Raw genomic sequence first — 14,499 nt, forward strand, 5'->3', positions numbered from 1 at the left:
CAGAGAGAGCGAGCTTGTTTATTTCTTTCATTTTTTATACATTTGTGGGTCTGGTTGTGGATTGGCTTCTGGGGTTACTACCTTTCACCCCACTGGCTAGACTAGCTGTTAATTACATTATTTTCAGGCTTGAAGTATGAAAACAAAGGACAGAGAATGAAAACGAAAGGTTTGTTTATATTCCCATGCGTGAGAAAAGCAAAATACTGCACCTAATATTGTGCAAAAACTAAAGAAACTAACTCCATCTTATAAACAAGTAAAAGCCTTTAAAAAACTTTAAAAAAACCAAAGTAACATCCTATCTACTAATATCTGCTGACTTATGCTACCTTACCTTTTACCAGCTAAAGACATGATTTTTTCAGTTGCCTTTTGCACAGCTAGAAGTTCTTTTTATTTTTTCCTATATAAATATATTTCACAACTTTTTTTAAAGAAAGTGCACATTTTTACACACCTGTGCTGCTCAGTATGAAACACCAGTGAAAGTTTTTTTGCGAAAATCAATTCCATTTTGCCTAAATACAGTAGAATACAGGTATACTTGGGAATGTATTGACAATATTGTTAAATTAATTTTTAAGTGCACCTATTGCTGACTTCTTTATTCCTTTAGTGAAGATGTCTAATTGTCACTTACATTTGGATGCAGTATTTTGACACATAATACCACCATGTATCACCCAAACATACTTAGAAAGAAAAATCTGAAATTTGCTGCAGAAGCCCTGAACAACAAATGGAAAACTAACTTCATGAAAATCGCATAAATGTCTGCTGCATCCATTTCATACAGGAAAGAAAATGGCATTCTTAGTTTTCTGTGCTTATTACTTAACTGCACTGCATGTTCGCTTGCTTTGTCTTAGGTATGAAGTCAGACAGATTAGGTATCAGTGCCTACTCTACTGTCAACAAATAAGGATTCTTGAAAAATCTTAGAACATGCACATTTTGAGTAGAAAAATGTAGTGTTCTTCCCAGACCTGCCTTTACTTTTTCATTAACTTTAGCAAGACTTAGAAATCTTTGGTCACCAAAGCCTATTTCAAAGCTGTTTTTACTAAGGAGTCTGTGTTTTGTGTTTTCAACTGATCGTTGGTTTTGTTCTAGTTAAATTTGAATAAACCTTCCCTGATTTAATTTATTATATCCTCCTTAAAAAACCCAACCAAACCCACTATGCAAAAAACCCCCTTAACAACTATTTTACCCATTTGATATTTCTACTGTCACCCATTTTCCATTTTTCTTACACATGGAATAGTCTATAAATCTATAAAAGGTTAATAGAAATACTCGGATGGAAGTGCTCTGATGCTTGGCACTTGGAATAGCAGGAGATCCTATTAAGCATTTCAGCAATACCAGGAAAAGTCCATTTAGCTTTTCTTCAGACTCTTTCAGGCATCAGTGACAAGTTGAGAGAAGGTAAGTCCAGGGATTTTCAATTATCTTTTGATGTTTTTATTGAACAAATACAAGACCCATGCAAATAGTCTCATCTGTATCAATAATGGGGAAAAAAATATGAGACAGGATACATTTTGATCTCCCCCTTCTCAGTAAAGACTCAGGATTCAAGATGTTAAACCTTTACAAACCAAGATGATTATTCTATGCTTACGGTTTTTTAGATAATTTTTGCTTATAAAATTGATGATGACACCCTCTTCATGACAGTCAAATAGGTGTTTGGATCAGGCTAACAGAATGCCACCAATGTAGTTTCCTCATGTATTCACTTAGTAATTAGCAAATTTGAATGACGCTGATAGTACCACTATGAAAACAAAAGCCTTCCTCATGAGTAAAGAAATTCAAAATCTGGCTCAACTTGATATTTACATTATACTGTCATTTACCTGCTCATATTTGACACTTGATAGTGTCATTATATTTTCATTTAGCTTTGACCTGATTGGGTTTTTTAGTCAAAAATGTTTTAAACCTAGGCAATGGGGTCCCAGTACAGAAAATATTGTAATAAGGTTAAGGCAGGAAAGTAAGTATCTTCTATCAGATCCAAGGTAACACAGCAAATGTATTCAAAATACAGCATTATAAAGCAAAGAAGTAAAGGACTTAATTCTCTTGCAAGTGGACAATCTACAACAGTATCCTACCCTGAAAAAGGGTAGGCAGGGCTCCTGAAAAAGGAGGCAGGGCTAGATGTTTTCTGTTAGAGGCAATGTTATGTTTCACTATTTTTTTATCTGAAATTTTTTATCTGATCATTCATAAAATTCACTACAGCACATAAGTACTTAGAACATCCAGTTAATTGAGAGGAACAAAACCAAAAAAACCCAAACCCAACAACAACAAAATATAATCTGTACTGCTTGGGGTAGAGGAGAAGACAGAGAAGTAGGAGAGAGAGTACCACACACTAAAGCTTTACATGTTTTAGATATTTCCTTAGTATAACATACAGCTGCTCTTTTAAAATCACTAACTTACAACCTTCAATATTGTTCTTTTATTTCACTAAGATTAAAATTGTATCTGTGACGAAAATGTTACTAACACGGTTCCATGCACTACCAGTGTGTATAATCCTTTTTGATATATTTTCATGGTAGCTGAATGATGAAACTGATTTTCTCACTGTAGTCTGGTTTAGGTCAAGGGAAATTCAGGTGGTGACATATAGTATGAAACCAACTAAGTGTGAAAGGTTATAAGTGAAAGATCTTTTTTTTTCCCTGCAGCTTCCTTATAGGCAAACAAATGAATAATGAATTCACTGTAACATCTTCATTTGATCTGCTCAGCTGTAAAATATGAACATTCTCAAATCTGAAGTTACTCAGACAACTAACATATGCTAATGAACCAACTTTGTTTCTGCAGATGCAATTAAAATTCTCATCTTTATCTATGCAGTCCAGGTTAAAAAGGCTGATACCAGGCTGCAGGACTACATAATGACGAAAAGCTAGCTAAACAGAAATGATGACATGGAGATGGAAAGCAGAAAGTCCCAGGGAGAAACAATCTTGCCTTACAGCAAGAATAATGATCAGGCTGCCAAGACACAAAAGCAATCAAAACAGAATCAAAGGAGAAAGAGAAACAAAATTAGCAAAACTCTTCATTCCTAATGATATGTAACAGTGCTTATATTTTATGTTTGAAATCTCACTTGTTTCTCTGCTGCAAGAATATGCTATATAAAAACGATAGCATGAGAAAAAATAACAATGTAATGTCATGACTGTTTTGTATTTTTTTTTCTACACAGGGATTCCCACTGCTGCCTCACCATCAATACCATTAATTACATTACATGCAGCTACTGTACTAGAAGAGGCAACTGGTTTGCCATATTCACAAGAGCTGCAGACTGAGATTGGGAGCTGAGTTACATATTGGATATGTAATGCTCTGCAATGAATGCATCAAATTCAGCCTACGAACACAGCAGGTAAAAATTAAGCACAAACAATACACAAATATAAGCATTGAATGCAGGAGCAATCCATTGACTAGAATGTCTAGTTTCTCATTCCACTTAAGGAATGTATTGCTTCTGAATGCTAATAACTTCTGGAGGTGATTACTATTCTGATCAGTGTTTTTTAGGGTGCAGCCAACAAAGGCTAGAGTTAGCTTAAAACTCTGCTAGGCAATTATTGCAGAGAATGAGAAGAATTTAATTTAGCTACATCAAAACATCCTTCTAGACAGCGGCTGTCTGTGGCCTGCAGTATTAAGATAAACTTTCAAGTACTTAAGTATACCTTTTGCAATGGGCTGCTTATTAAGAACCAATTTTTTCTTTGCTGTGGTGTCATTTACCAGCAGCTTTAAAGAATTAATTAGTAAAGAAATGGGAAAAATTTCATCTTCTGAATTCCAAACAGGCAGTGCCTGGACTAGACAAGGTCAGTAGACCCAAGATAAAACTAAAAATTTTGCTAAAATTACCCTCTGCTATGTACTAATTGCCATCAGGTATGTAAAGGCACTGGTGTTAATGTGGGTTGAAGTTACATGTGAGAAGGGACTCCACAATCAGAATGCTATACATTGCTTGAACTGCAAAAAGCCTACTCTACTTACAGAAATGACAGAAAGGGCAAAAGAATAAATATATACATGTTTTGGTAAGCCTCCAGAAAGGAATGTCTGCTGCCAAGAGGTTCAAGTTATGTAATCATTGCAATTATAGGTATCCAAGCATATAAAAAAGACATCAATACCAAAACAGTACAGCATTAGGCTTTATGGTGCACTCCACCCTGTTCCAAGCTGACACATGCTTAAATATTTTCCTTTTGAAATGGAGCTTATCCATGAACTACTGAAATATCAACTATTATCCAGTTACCTCTGTAAGATACTTTTACTGATTTAAAATCAGTCTGGAGGATAAATCTTCTGTCCTCCTCCCTTATGTCTTTCTATACTACTGAACTCTTCTTAATCCTCCATATTTATGGCATTGTTTAACTAATTGCATTTAACTAATTTTTAACTCATTGCCTTTGATACCTTAGACTTTTCCCACCTTCCACCTGCAGTCTTGCAGCCTGCTTCCCACTTGCAGCTTCCTGCCCCTTCACACAAGCTTCTAGGACAAAATACCACAGACTGTTTGTGGCAGAGTTTTTTCTGTGACACTCCTGTTCATTATTCATCTCCTGGATTTGAAAACTCTTCTACTGTTGTTATGACAGGGTCCCAAGGGAGGTGATTACCACTGATGTTAGAATTACCACTTCTTTCTCCCCAGTCTGATTTCTGCATTTGGTTGAATTTCCTGGCTTATGATATGGGACACAGAAATGTGTTTGCAGAAACTTTGTTGGCAATGAACCAGCTGTGTAGCAGTCTCCCCAGCCAACGTGCATTCCTAGCAATGGAAACAGCATCATGAGCACGAACAGCCCATGAGATCTGCAAGTACATCTAGACACCTCTCCTCTCCTCTCCTCTCCTCTCCTCTCCTCTCCTCTCCTCTCTCCTCTCCTCTCCTCTCCTCTCCTCTCCTCTCCTCTCCTCTCCTCTCCTCTCCTCTCCTCTCCTCTCCTCTCCTCTCCTCTCCTCTCCTCTCCTCTCCTCTCCTCTCCTCTCCTCTCCTCTCCTCTCCTCTCCTCTCCTCTCCTCTCCTCTCCTCTCCTCTCCTCTCCTCTCCTCTCCTCTCCTCTCCTCTCCTCTCCTCTCCTCTCCTCTCCTCTCCTCTCCTCGTCCTCTCCTCTCCTCTCCTCTCCTCTCCTCTCCTCTCCTCTCCTCTCCTCTCCTCTCCTCTCCTCTCCTCTCCTCTCCTCTCCTCTCCTCTCCTCTCCTCTTTCCTCATTATTTTTTTTCCTTTTAGTTCCTCCTCTCCAATAACATCCACTCTGAGAACTGATTAATGCCAGCAAATACAGACCCACTAGTAAATCTTCATGTAACACACTATGGTCTGTTACTACACTTTCTATCACTTTCTTTATCTTATAAAAAACCCTAATTACTATTTTTTATTTCACTTTACGTATAGCACATATTTTATCATACCTCCTCCAATAATAGAATCTATAGTTCTATTATTTGAATAGTATCATGCTATTACCTGAACAATATCCATATGTTTTAGTGCTTTACTTCCCTAATTTTACTTTGGTCTGCAAAACTGAACTGAAATACCACAGATAATTTTGTATTCTGTTATTGCAAGTGCTGTTGTTATTTTTCGAGCTACCAGCATATGCTCAAGAAAAAAAAGTTTCTCAAGCAAATCCAAATCCTCAGTGATGTTAAATAATGCTGAATCCATGCCATTTAAAACTGAGAACTGAATGCTGTTGACATACATTAATTTCCTCATAACAGTATGATACAATCATATTCTTATTACTACAGAGGAAGTAAGTCTTTTGATCACCTCATAAGATTTCCAACATGATTAAAAAGAAAACAACCCCCCAAAATCATTACGATCAAAAATTTAAAAATTTTCCAGAGCATAAAAACATACAAATAAGTGTCATGTTTTGGTAGTTTCATAGTGAAAGATTTCCTATATATAAGTGATTTTCATGGTGCAGACATGGTAACCTAAAAAAAGATCAGTTTTTACACATATAAAGAAGGCAGGCAAACACACATGAAGGAAACAAAAATCTGACATTAGTGATATTTCAGGTACAATATTATTAATCTTGTGTAAGTTTTCCTTACCCTGGACCTCTCCTCTAGTTTTGTCATCATGACGACCGTTGCACCTTGTTGTTCCCACATCATTCTCCAGAAGTCACCAAAGGTTTCTGGCAACGCCCCCTGCGTTGCTATATAAGCATTCTGCTTCCTGTATCCGTCTATGTAGTTGGCATTGATATAGTCGCTGCCTGGTATGCCTGCAAAGAGAGGAGAGTGAAAACTGCCTGGCATGGCTGCAAAGAGAGGGCAGAATTTCTGTGCTGTCCTGTTGTGCAAGGGCTGAACAATCCTGTGGCACAGCTGATTTGATGAATCTTGGCTTGCTGCATGCCAAATAGCACATGGGTACTTACAACTGAGTGTATGCCATCTGTGGAGCCAAGAGGCATGGTGTTCTCTCTGGGAATAACTATTCTTTTGAAAGAGACTTCATTTGGTAAGAAGTATAAAAGATGCCTGAAAATCTGTATCAGGTGGAGGGACCTGGAGATCAACACAACAGCATTTAAAAGCTGGTCTGACAGTGCCTGCAGACACCCCAAATATGGCAGTCTCTACCTGGGACAGACAGGGAGGATTGCCAATCAGCCACCTTGGGTAGGCTCTCAAACATTCTTGTTGAGGTCATTGCATTTCCTTTAAATACAGACAGGGGAAAAAAAATATCGTCAGAACTATTAATACTACTGCTATATTTATTTTCCCCATTAAATGGGAAGATAATTATGAGGTTTTTTGTAACAAAACATATTATGTAAGTCAGATTTAAGAAACAGTGGAATTTTCTATATGGTGTATGCATGAAATAAAGACCTTTGTAAGACGGAATAAGAATCAAAAGTATGGAAAGATAAAAGATCCAAGACTTGTGGGCACATGGGAGCTACACCATTATTTGATTGAAGCTCAGGTATTTTGAACAAATCTTATACAGGAACTTTGGCTGTGTCTACCAGACACATGACCATTCTTAGAGCCCCACAGGAAGCAGGCTAGTTCTTAACTGCAATCTAACTTATGCTACTCAGAGTATGTCATAGGATGCCTGGACTGAGAGTTGGAACATGCTGCCTACCTGGGCCAAGGAGGTGTATTGGCTGTAGCAAAGGTCACATTACTAGTCTGCAGTAATAAGGCAGCCATGCCCATGGAAACAGATAAAAATGGACTTAAAATTCTCAGACTGATGCTGAATTCAGCAGTGCAGTGCCCAGCTTTTAACTCAGACTATGTGCATGCTGGAACAGTTTTTATGTCACTGCTGGTTTTTTAACTGATGATTAGAGAAAGAACTAAGATACTCATGTGAGATCTCAGTGCTGGCTCAGTGGCAAAGAAGTGTTAATTAGGTGAATATAGATATCTGTACCTTAGTAAGTTTTGTTGAAGGAATTGACAGAAGTTACTTTGGGCAGAAATGAATGGCTTATATTTATGCAGCCAATCTGCCATGCACAAGTCTACAACCCCAAGAAATGGTGCAGGTTCCGCAAACTCTTCGAAAGAGAGTCAAGGTGGCTCCAAGTTTATCCTACAACCAGCTCCAAGTTTATTGTATAACTATTACTGTTTTCCTGCCACAAAGCAATAAAAATGAGTTTCTTCGGCTATGAAATGGAATAAATTGTAAATAAATATTTCCCAAGATTTTTATCAGAAACCAAATCTTCAAATCTATTCTGATGCATTATCTCTTGCTTGTGATCAGGAATTACTGGAGCTGCACACTCCTGTCCTTCCTTACTAGAAGTGGAACATATATGAAAATGTTTTCCAAAATATTTTGAATTTGAATGGAAATACGGGGTACCTCTTTAAAACTGACTGTTCCTTTTTAGCTACCATTTTAAATAGTTTCAACACTCATTCAGGGTAAGTCTGACAATTTCATTCCACTACTTACTCAGCAGTGAAAGGGCCTACAGACTAAATGTCAGAGTAAGTAAGATACAATATAATCTGGAAATTATTCCAATTATGGGTTACTGCAACTGTAGTCTAGCAAAAAAAATTGCCTTCATGTCTGATAAAGTTCCATATATGTTCTTATTTGATATGGTCAAATCATATTCAAACTAAAATTTTTATTTTTACTTTCTGTACACAATTAGAAGAAAAACCTGATGAAATATTTCAGAGACAGAAAGAGCTTGTAACTTTAGGGTTACAAGAGAGGCAGAAAATGGCACTCCTCAGGCACGATGCATGAATGGACACAGGAAAACTGTCTGACTGATTTGACCTGACTGAAACTCTCTTCCAGGAGCAAAACAAACAAACAAACAAACAAATAAACAACCCCCCCTACTTGTTAACCTGCATAGTCTACAGCTGAAAAGCGTGATTTCCCTCCATGAAAGGTAGAAAGTGGAGCTCAAAAGCATCACTCTTGTAGACCTGAAGATGTTTTATGTGACACCTCTTACTGTGGATATAGGAATCAATGATATAGAAAATACAACTGCTAGGCACAATGCTGTATTTTCTTCCTCTATCAAGATAATAAAACATCTTTCTTTCACAAAACAGATGAGAAAGAAGAATGAAGCCAACAGGAGAAATCTGTAATAATACACCAACTGGGTATTATTACCAAAGGAACTGAGAAAGCTGGTAAGAAATGTTTTCTGCATAAATTAGAATTATATTATGATGCCTGGTATCATACTTTGAAGCACATGTTATAAATAAAAGCCTGAGGAAAAAAATGAAAAACAACATTGTATAAAGTGGTTAAATGATCTGGGAAAGCTGTCCTCTGAAACTGATAATGAACAAACTCGGTGTGAAAATTAAGCATGAGAACTCTTGCAAGCTGTTCCCTAAAGAATGATCTTTACAAATTTAGCAACCAGTACTAGTATCTAATGCAAAAAAATTCAGAATGCCTAAAATTGTAAATACTCCTTCTACTTACTAATTTGTATGAAATTTGTTCATAAATCATATTAAAATATATAACTTCTAAATTAAATAAATTCTAATTCTTTAAATTAGAATGAAGAAAAGCTTCCAGATTGTATCTTCCTTGATATAAGATTTAAGAAAGAAAGAATTAAGATTAGCAATTACTGATAATTGCAAAGAGCATTTCTTCAAATCTAGATTAAAGTGGAAATCTTCACTTGTTTCTCGACTTGATTTCTGCAAAGTGGACTCAAAAAATTCTGTATGTCCTCTTGCTAGAAAAATTATTTTACAAGTCAAGTCAGCTTCCTTGCACAATATGAGGATAGACTTGGGACATGGACATGAAAATCTCTTTACCACAGAACCTGAGCACTCTCCATGACCTCCATGAATTACCAAAAAAGTTTTGGGGCGAGGAAAAAAAAAAAAAAAAAAAAAAAAAAAAGAGAGAGAGAGAGAGAGAAACAAAAATGTGTTGCTCTGACACTTACACTGAGATTTTCATCAAGGATTTATCTCTAGCAGAATACAGTATTCAATGTGGTTTTATCACTGCTGAGATGAAGAGAACAACTTGATTCAGAACACTCAGCTCCATTGTCTCTCTCACACAGAGAATCCATTAGGTATGTTATCTGTTCTCTATCCATTCTCATTGCCCCTTTAAGTATCATACCCATTTCTCACAGAGTCTCTTCTCATCACTGTTTTCATGCACGACCTCCCTTTCACATCCTGCTCCAAAATCCTTAAAGCCCTCTAGGGAAGGTGTGTTATCATAAGAGGACTAATGAATTTGTTAAAAATAACAAATACAAAACCTGAATATCTGTAAATATGTACAGTGACAAAGCATAAGAATTCATCAAAGACAAGTAAATCTAAGTATTAAAATGTCCATTTCTGAAATTATTTTTGTGGCCATAACCTCTTTCTGAGCTGAGAAAACGGAACAATTTTCTGTCAAGTTTAATAGCGCAAAAACAACCAAATCACAACCAGTCTGACTGTACTACAATGAAATACTGCAAACTCTTCTTAGCTGCCATAGCTTGAAGGCAACTTACCCACAAGCACAGCAGCAATTGCCATCATTACTTAAATTTGGGTTTCATAGTTAAAAGAACAGTTGTTTTTTAAAACCATGGGTCAAGAAAGGGACAAAGCAACTAAATTCTGTAATATTGATATGAACTTTACCTAAGTCTTTTGGCATCAGTGGGTTTTACTGTACCTTTAGGGCGGCATACCTGAAGTGTAAATTTCGAGTAATCTGTGCAATACAACCTGACTTTTACAAATTTCATTAAAGCAGAGACACAGTTTCTGCACAAGAAGTCAGTTAAAGACCAAGCTCCTGAACCATGATTCTACTGTAACTATTTTCTAGTAGCATTTTCAACTATGGTGATGAATGACCAGAGTCTGCAATCTCTTTATTTAGCCAGACAGGAGTTAAGCACAATGGGGGAAGAATCTGATGAGTAGTTCAGCTTAAAAGACAGTCAATTTTCAAGTATCTCAAGAGAACAAAGAAGTCTAGTTTTTACATAGTAGGAGTGAATGAGCAATGAAATAAAACTAGTCAATGCCACAATTAAAGTACAGAAGATTAAAAAACCCATGAACTGTATTGCTCTCAGTTTATGCTGAGAACTCATGAACTGAGATGGCAGTACAGCTTAGCGCAACACAGACTCAGATCCACAAGGCTAATAGTGTAGACCTTAGGAATGATTTACTTGATTTCCTGAAGAGAGGTTTACTCTTAAAAAACTTTAATTAGACTTCACACTTTATTCACAAATGGCAATCAAATAATGAAATTATTTCAAATTATTTCAGGCTCAGTACCAAACAGTCTTTCTACTTAAAATAATTTAAATTATAAAGCTTTGTTTCTGTGCTGTTTCCCTAAGACATGTGCTTTTAGTATTGTACACAAATAGTGTGGAGTAATAGGATTAAATTCTGTTGTGCTTGAAAACAAGTTGGAAAAATACCATGATGAACTCAGAGTGCTGATGAAGTTGTACTACTGGTTTAAATCAATGGCTGGCGTTTTGAACAGAGCAAAAAGCACAGGCTGGTTGTGCATGTGTGAACAAAACAGTATGAAAAATCTAATTTACATAAGAGGCATGCACTAGGTTAACTATAAAAGGACATAGATCAGGCCCCTTGCTATCCTCTTTTTCATCTCTTTCTCTTTTGCTCTTTGTCACACTACCTCAGTTCTGCACCATCCACATGGCAGGAACAACGTGGAATCTAAGGACTCATTCTTTGTTCTCTCTTTCTCTTGCTTTGTCCGATCAAAGCACAGCTGTCATATTCTATCCCATACTCCATACTGAAATTTATTGCAGTGGGGAGGAGTAGACACATGTTAGCCAGCACCTTTGAGGCGTTTATTTTAGGATATGATAACTATATAAGTGTACTGTACAAAATTAAGGACTTTTTAGCCACCACTTTTGTGGAAGCAGATTGTAAGAATGCAAAGGCTTGTTAGACAGCACTTTTTGAGTCTAAATAGTTGTCTGATTGCTAGAATTAAGGCATGTCTACAATAAAAGCAGGAGAGCCCTGACTTGTGGTCTGGTGTATTTGTTCAGCCTGATGACAACTTACCATGACAATGTACCCCCTGCTGTGGGCTGTGACTGGAGCCCTGGCTGGTGATGCTGTGCCTGATGCCCCTCAGGCCATAGTTCATCCTCCTGGCTGCCAGGGCACTGCTGACTAATGTTCAACTTGCTTCCCCAGGTCCTCTTCTGATCTTCAGCATCTCATTCCCCAATCTGTTTGTACTTCTAAGGCTGCCCCATCCCAGGTGTAGATTCTGGCACATTTTTTTGTTGAACTTCATGTGGTTGTTGATTGTCCAACCCCCTGATTTGTCAAAGAATCTCTGCAGAGCTGCCCTGACTTCAAGAGAGTCAACAGCTTCCTCAATTTTTTATCATTTGCTAGAATAGTTAGCATCCCTTCCAGTCCTGCATCCAAGTAATTTAAGAAGATGTTGAAGAGAACCAGCCCTAAGGTGGAGCCCTGCAGAGACCCACAAGTGACAGGTCACCAGTCTGATATCATCCCATTCACTGTAATTCCTTCTGCCTGACCTGTGAACTAGTGCTCACCCATCACATGATGCATTTTTCCGGCTGTATGCTGGACTTTTTGTCCAAAAGCATATATCATGAGAGAGGGTATCAAAAGCTTTGCTGAAATCCAAAAAAATTACATCAACTGGCATTCCTTTGATCAGTCAGATCAATGAAGAGGTGCTAGGTGCTATTAACAAGTGTTTATGTGGATGTTATTATTACATAAAATCTACATAATCATCAAATTGAAATAGCCTAAACACAAAACTGTACTTTAAGAACTCAATAAAATATGAAGCAACACAAAATCTATGAAGGCACTCTAACAATAAATATTTGTAAAATGAAGGCTTTTTACAAAGAGTGAGGAGAATTTGTTACATATCATCCTAACAAAGAAAGGTAAGAATGAAAAAGAAATGTCAGGAAAAGAAAAACTATAGATAGCTGGATTGTGACTTGACGGCTAGGAGACTAGGAGAGTCTGGTGAAGAGAGAAAGGATGAATGACGTGGAGTCTCAAAGAGAAATGTTGAATTATAGAGAATTTATGGAAAGTAGGCAATGTCAAAAAGGAGTAAGCAGAAGACACAGAATTAGGCACAACAAAGAAAGGAATTGTTTAGAGGACAGAAGAGAAGTATTTGAAAGAAAAAGGAAAGGTGACATAAGTGAAACGTAGGTATGCAAACTGAGACCTAAGAATGTAGAAGATCTGCAGGCAAAATGAGAAACTTGGAAGATCTGTATGTCAGAAGAGAAACTTGAAAGGAGACCAGCTGAAAAATGTGGGAAAAAGGAGAAGCTCTTATAGTAAAAAGAAGGGAAGCATAAATTTGTTTTGTTTTGGTCTAAAAACTGTCTAGTATTAAGAAGTCCAGAATGGAAATAAATAGATTGTTCTGCGCAGGCCCTCAGAGGCATAGATAAGAGCATTGCATCAGGACACTATCCACAATGCATGGCAGTATGTGCAGATTGCAGTGTTGTTTCACAATACTACAAAGCAGATATTGAAATCTAACATGATGTCATTGTACTGTGATTATTTTACTGCTGTGTGAAGCTGGGTTTAGTAATATCTTTAACTCTTAAACACTGAGTAACACAGCAGTTAGCAGCCAAAGGAATCTTTTCTTGAATAGAAATATTAATTTATACTCTAAATGATGCACTAGAAGAGATGATGAGTGCCTCTACTAATACGAAATGAAATGATATCTGGTTCGATACTTCCTGCAAAACCCAATTTCAGTAAGAGTGTCCACAGTAAACACATACCAAATCTTCATTAGTCAGTCAAGAACAAAACCACCAGATGTTTTCTTGAAGCTTTTCCTAATGAAAAGTATGGCTACACATGCAGGAAAAATTGTTCGGAGCAGATTTCAAGGGTGTCAAAACCGGTAGCACTTAAGTTATAACTATTACAGTATCAGTAGACTCATACACCTACAACTTGTCTCAGCATTGTTGTTGAGACAGCCACCAGACAGTCTACTCAATTAAATCTACTTCACAGGGGCTCTAACACCATGAAATCGACTTCACTGATCCTTCTGCATCCATATTCTGTATGGATATTTCTGTATCCATCACCAAAATACTTTTGTTGTTTTTAAGGCACTCCAAGCTCGTAGGGTGAGGGGCCATACAATTATACTACTATATATACTATGTATTGATAACAGTGGGCAACATAAATGTGATGTGAGAAAGTGCAAATAGTTTGTACAGGTCATGACTCTTTGGTAGTTACAATGCTGCAAACAATTTCTAAGTCTTACAATGATGGTCTGCATACTCAGAGCTGATTTACTGGCAACTGGCCATCAGACAAGAATATCAGCAGCTTCTTGCCTTTTCTTTCTTGACCATTTGTATTACAGCCAGAGTTTTCAAGTGTTAGCAGCATTTTAAAGTCCCTAAATTTCCCATTTTAAAAAAAATTAACCTACTGAAATATGATAGGTTCCTGTTTTGGTTTTTTTTCTTCTACCTGACATTATGTGAATATCTCCACATACAGAAGACTTTTTGGTCATGGTTATCTCCTAAAAGAATAGGCAAGACTTTTTAAAATGCAAAAGGTTTATTCAATTCCTCCCCACCCCCTGAATTTTTATTTACCTCTCAGAGGTTGAAGATCTCTAATCTAGCTGTTTTATCTCAATCTGTTTGTCTTTTAATCAGTAAATTCTCCCTTAAATCTATTTAGATGCACAGAATAAACTTCACTACATTCTAACCTTCTGTCATTATGCTTTAAAATTCCAAGCATCCATCTCAGAAACAGCAAAAGACAGCACAACATGAGCTGATTTCA

At 37.0% G+C, this 14,499-nt stretch overlaps 1 protein-coding gene across 15 annotated transcripts in view; it reads right to left on the minus strand.

The window, feature by feature from the left end:
• Positions 1-14,499, minus strand: part of PTPRD (protein tyrosine phosphatase receptor type D) — a 481,306-nt gene that overhangs the window by 45,842 nt on the left and 420,965 nt on the right. For all 15 annotated transcript variants that reach the window (XM_058424005.1, XM_058424010.1, XM_058424007.1 and 12 more), the window contains one exon: positions 6,175-6,350. In XM_058424005.1, the coding sequence (XP_058279988.1) occupies positions 6,175-6,350 (176 nt within the window). The remainder of the gene's footprint in view (positions 1-6,174; positions 6,351-14,499) is intronic.

This window comes from Hirundo rustica, chromosome Z (genome assembly GCF_015227805.2).
Source record: "Hirundo rustica isolate bHirRus1 chromosome Z, bHirRus1.pri.v3, whole genome shotgun sequence".
Taxonomy (NCBI): Eukaryota; Metazoa; Chordata; class Aves; order Passeriformes; family Hirundinidae; genus Hirundo; species Hirundo rustica.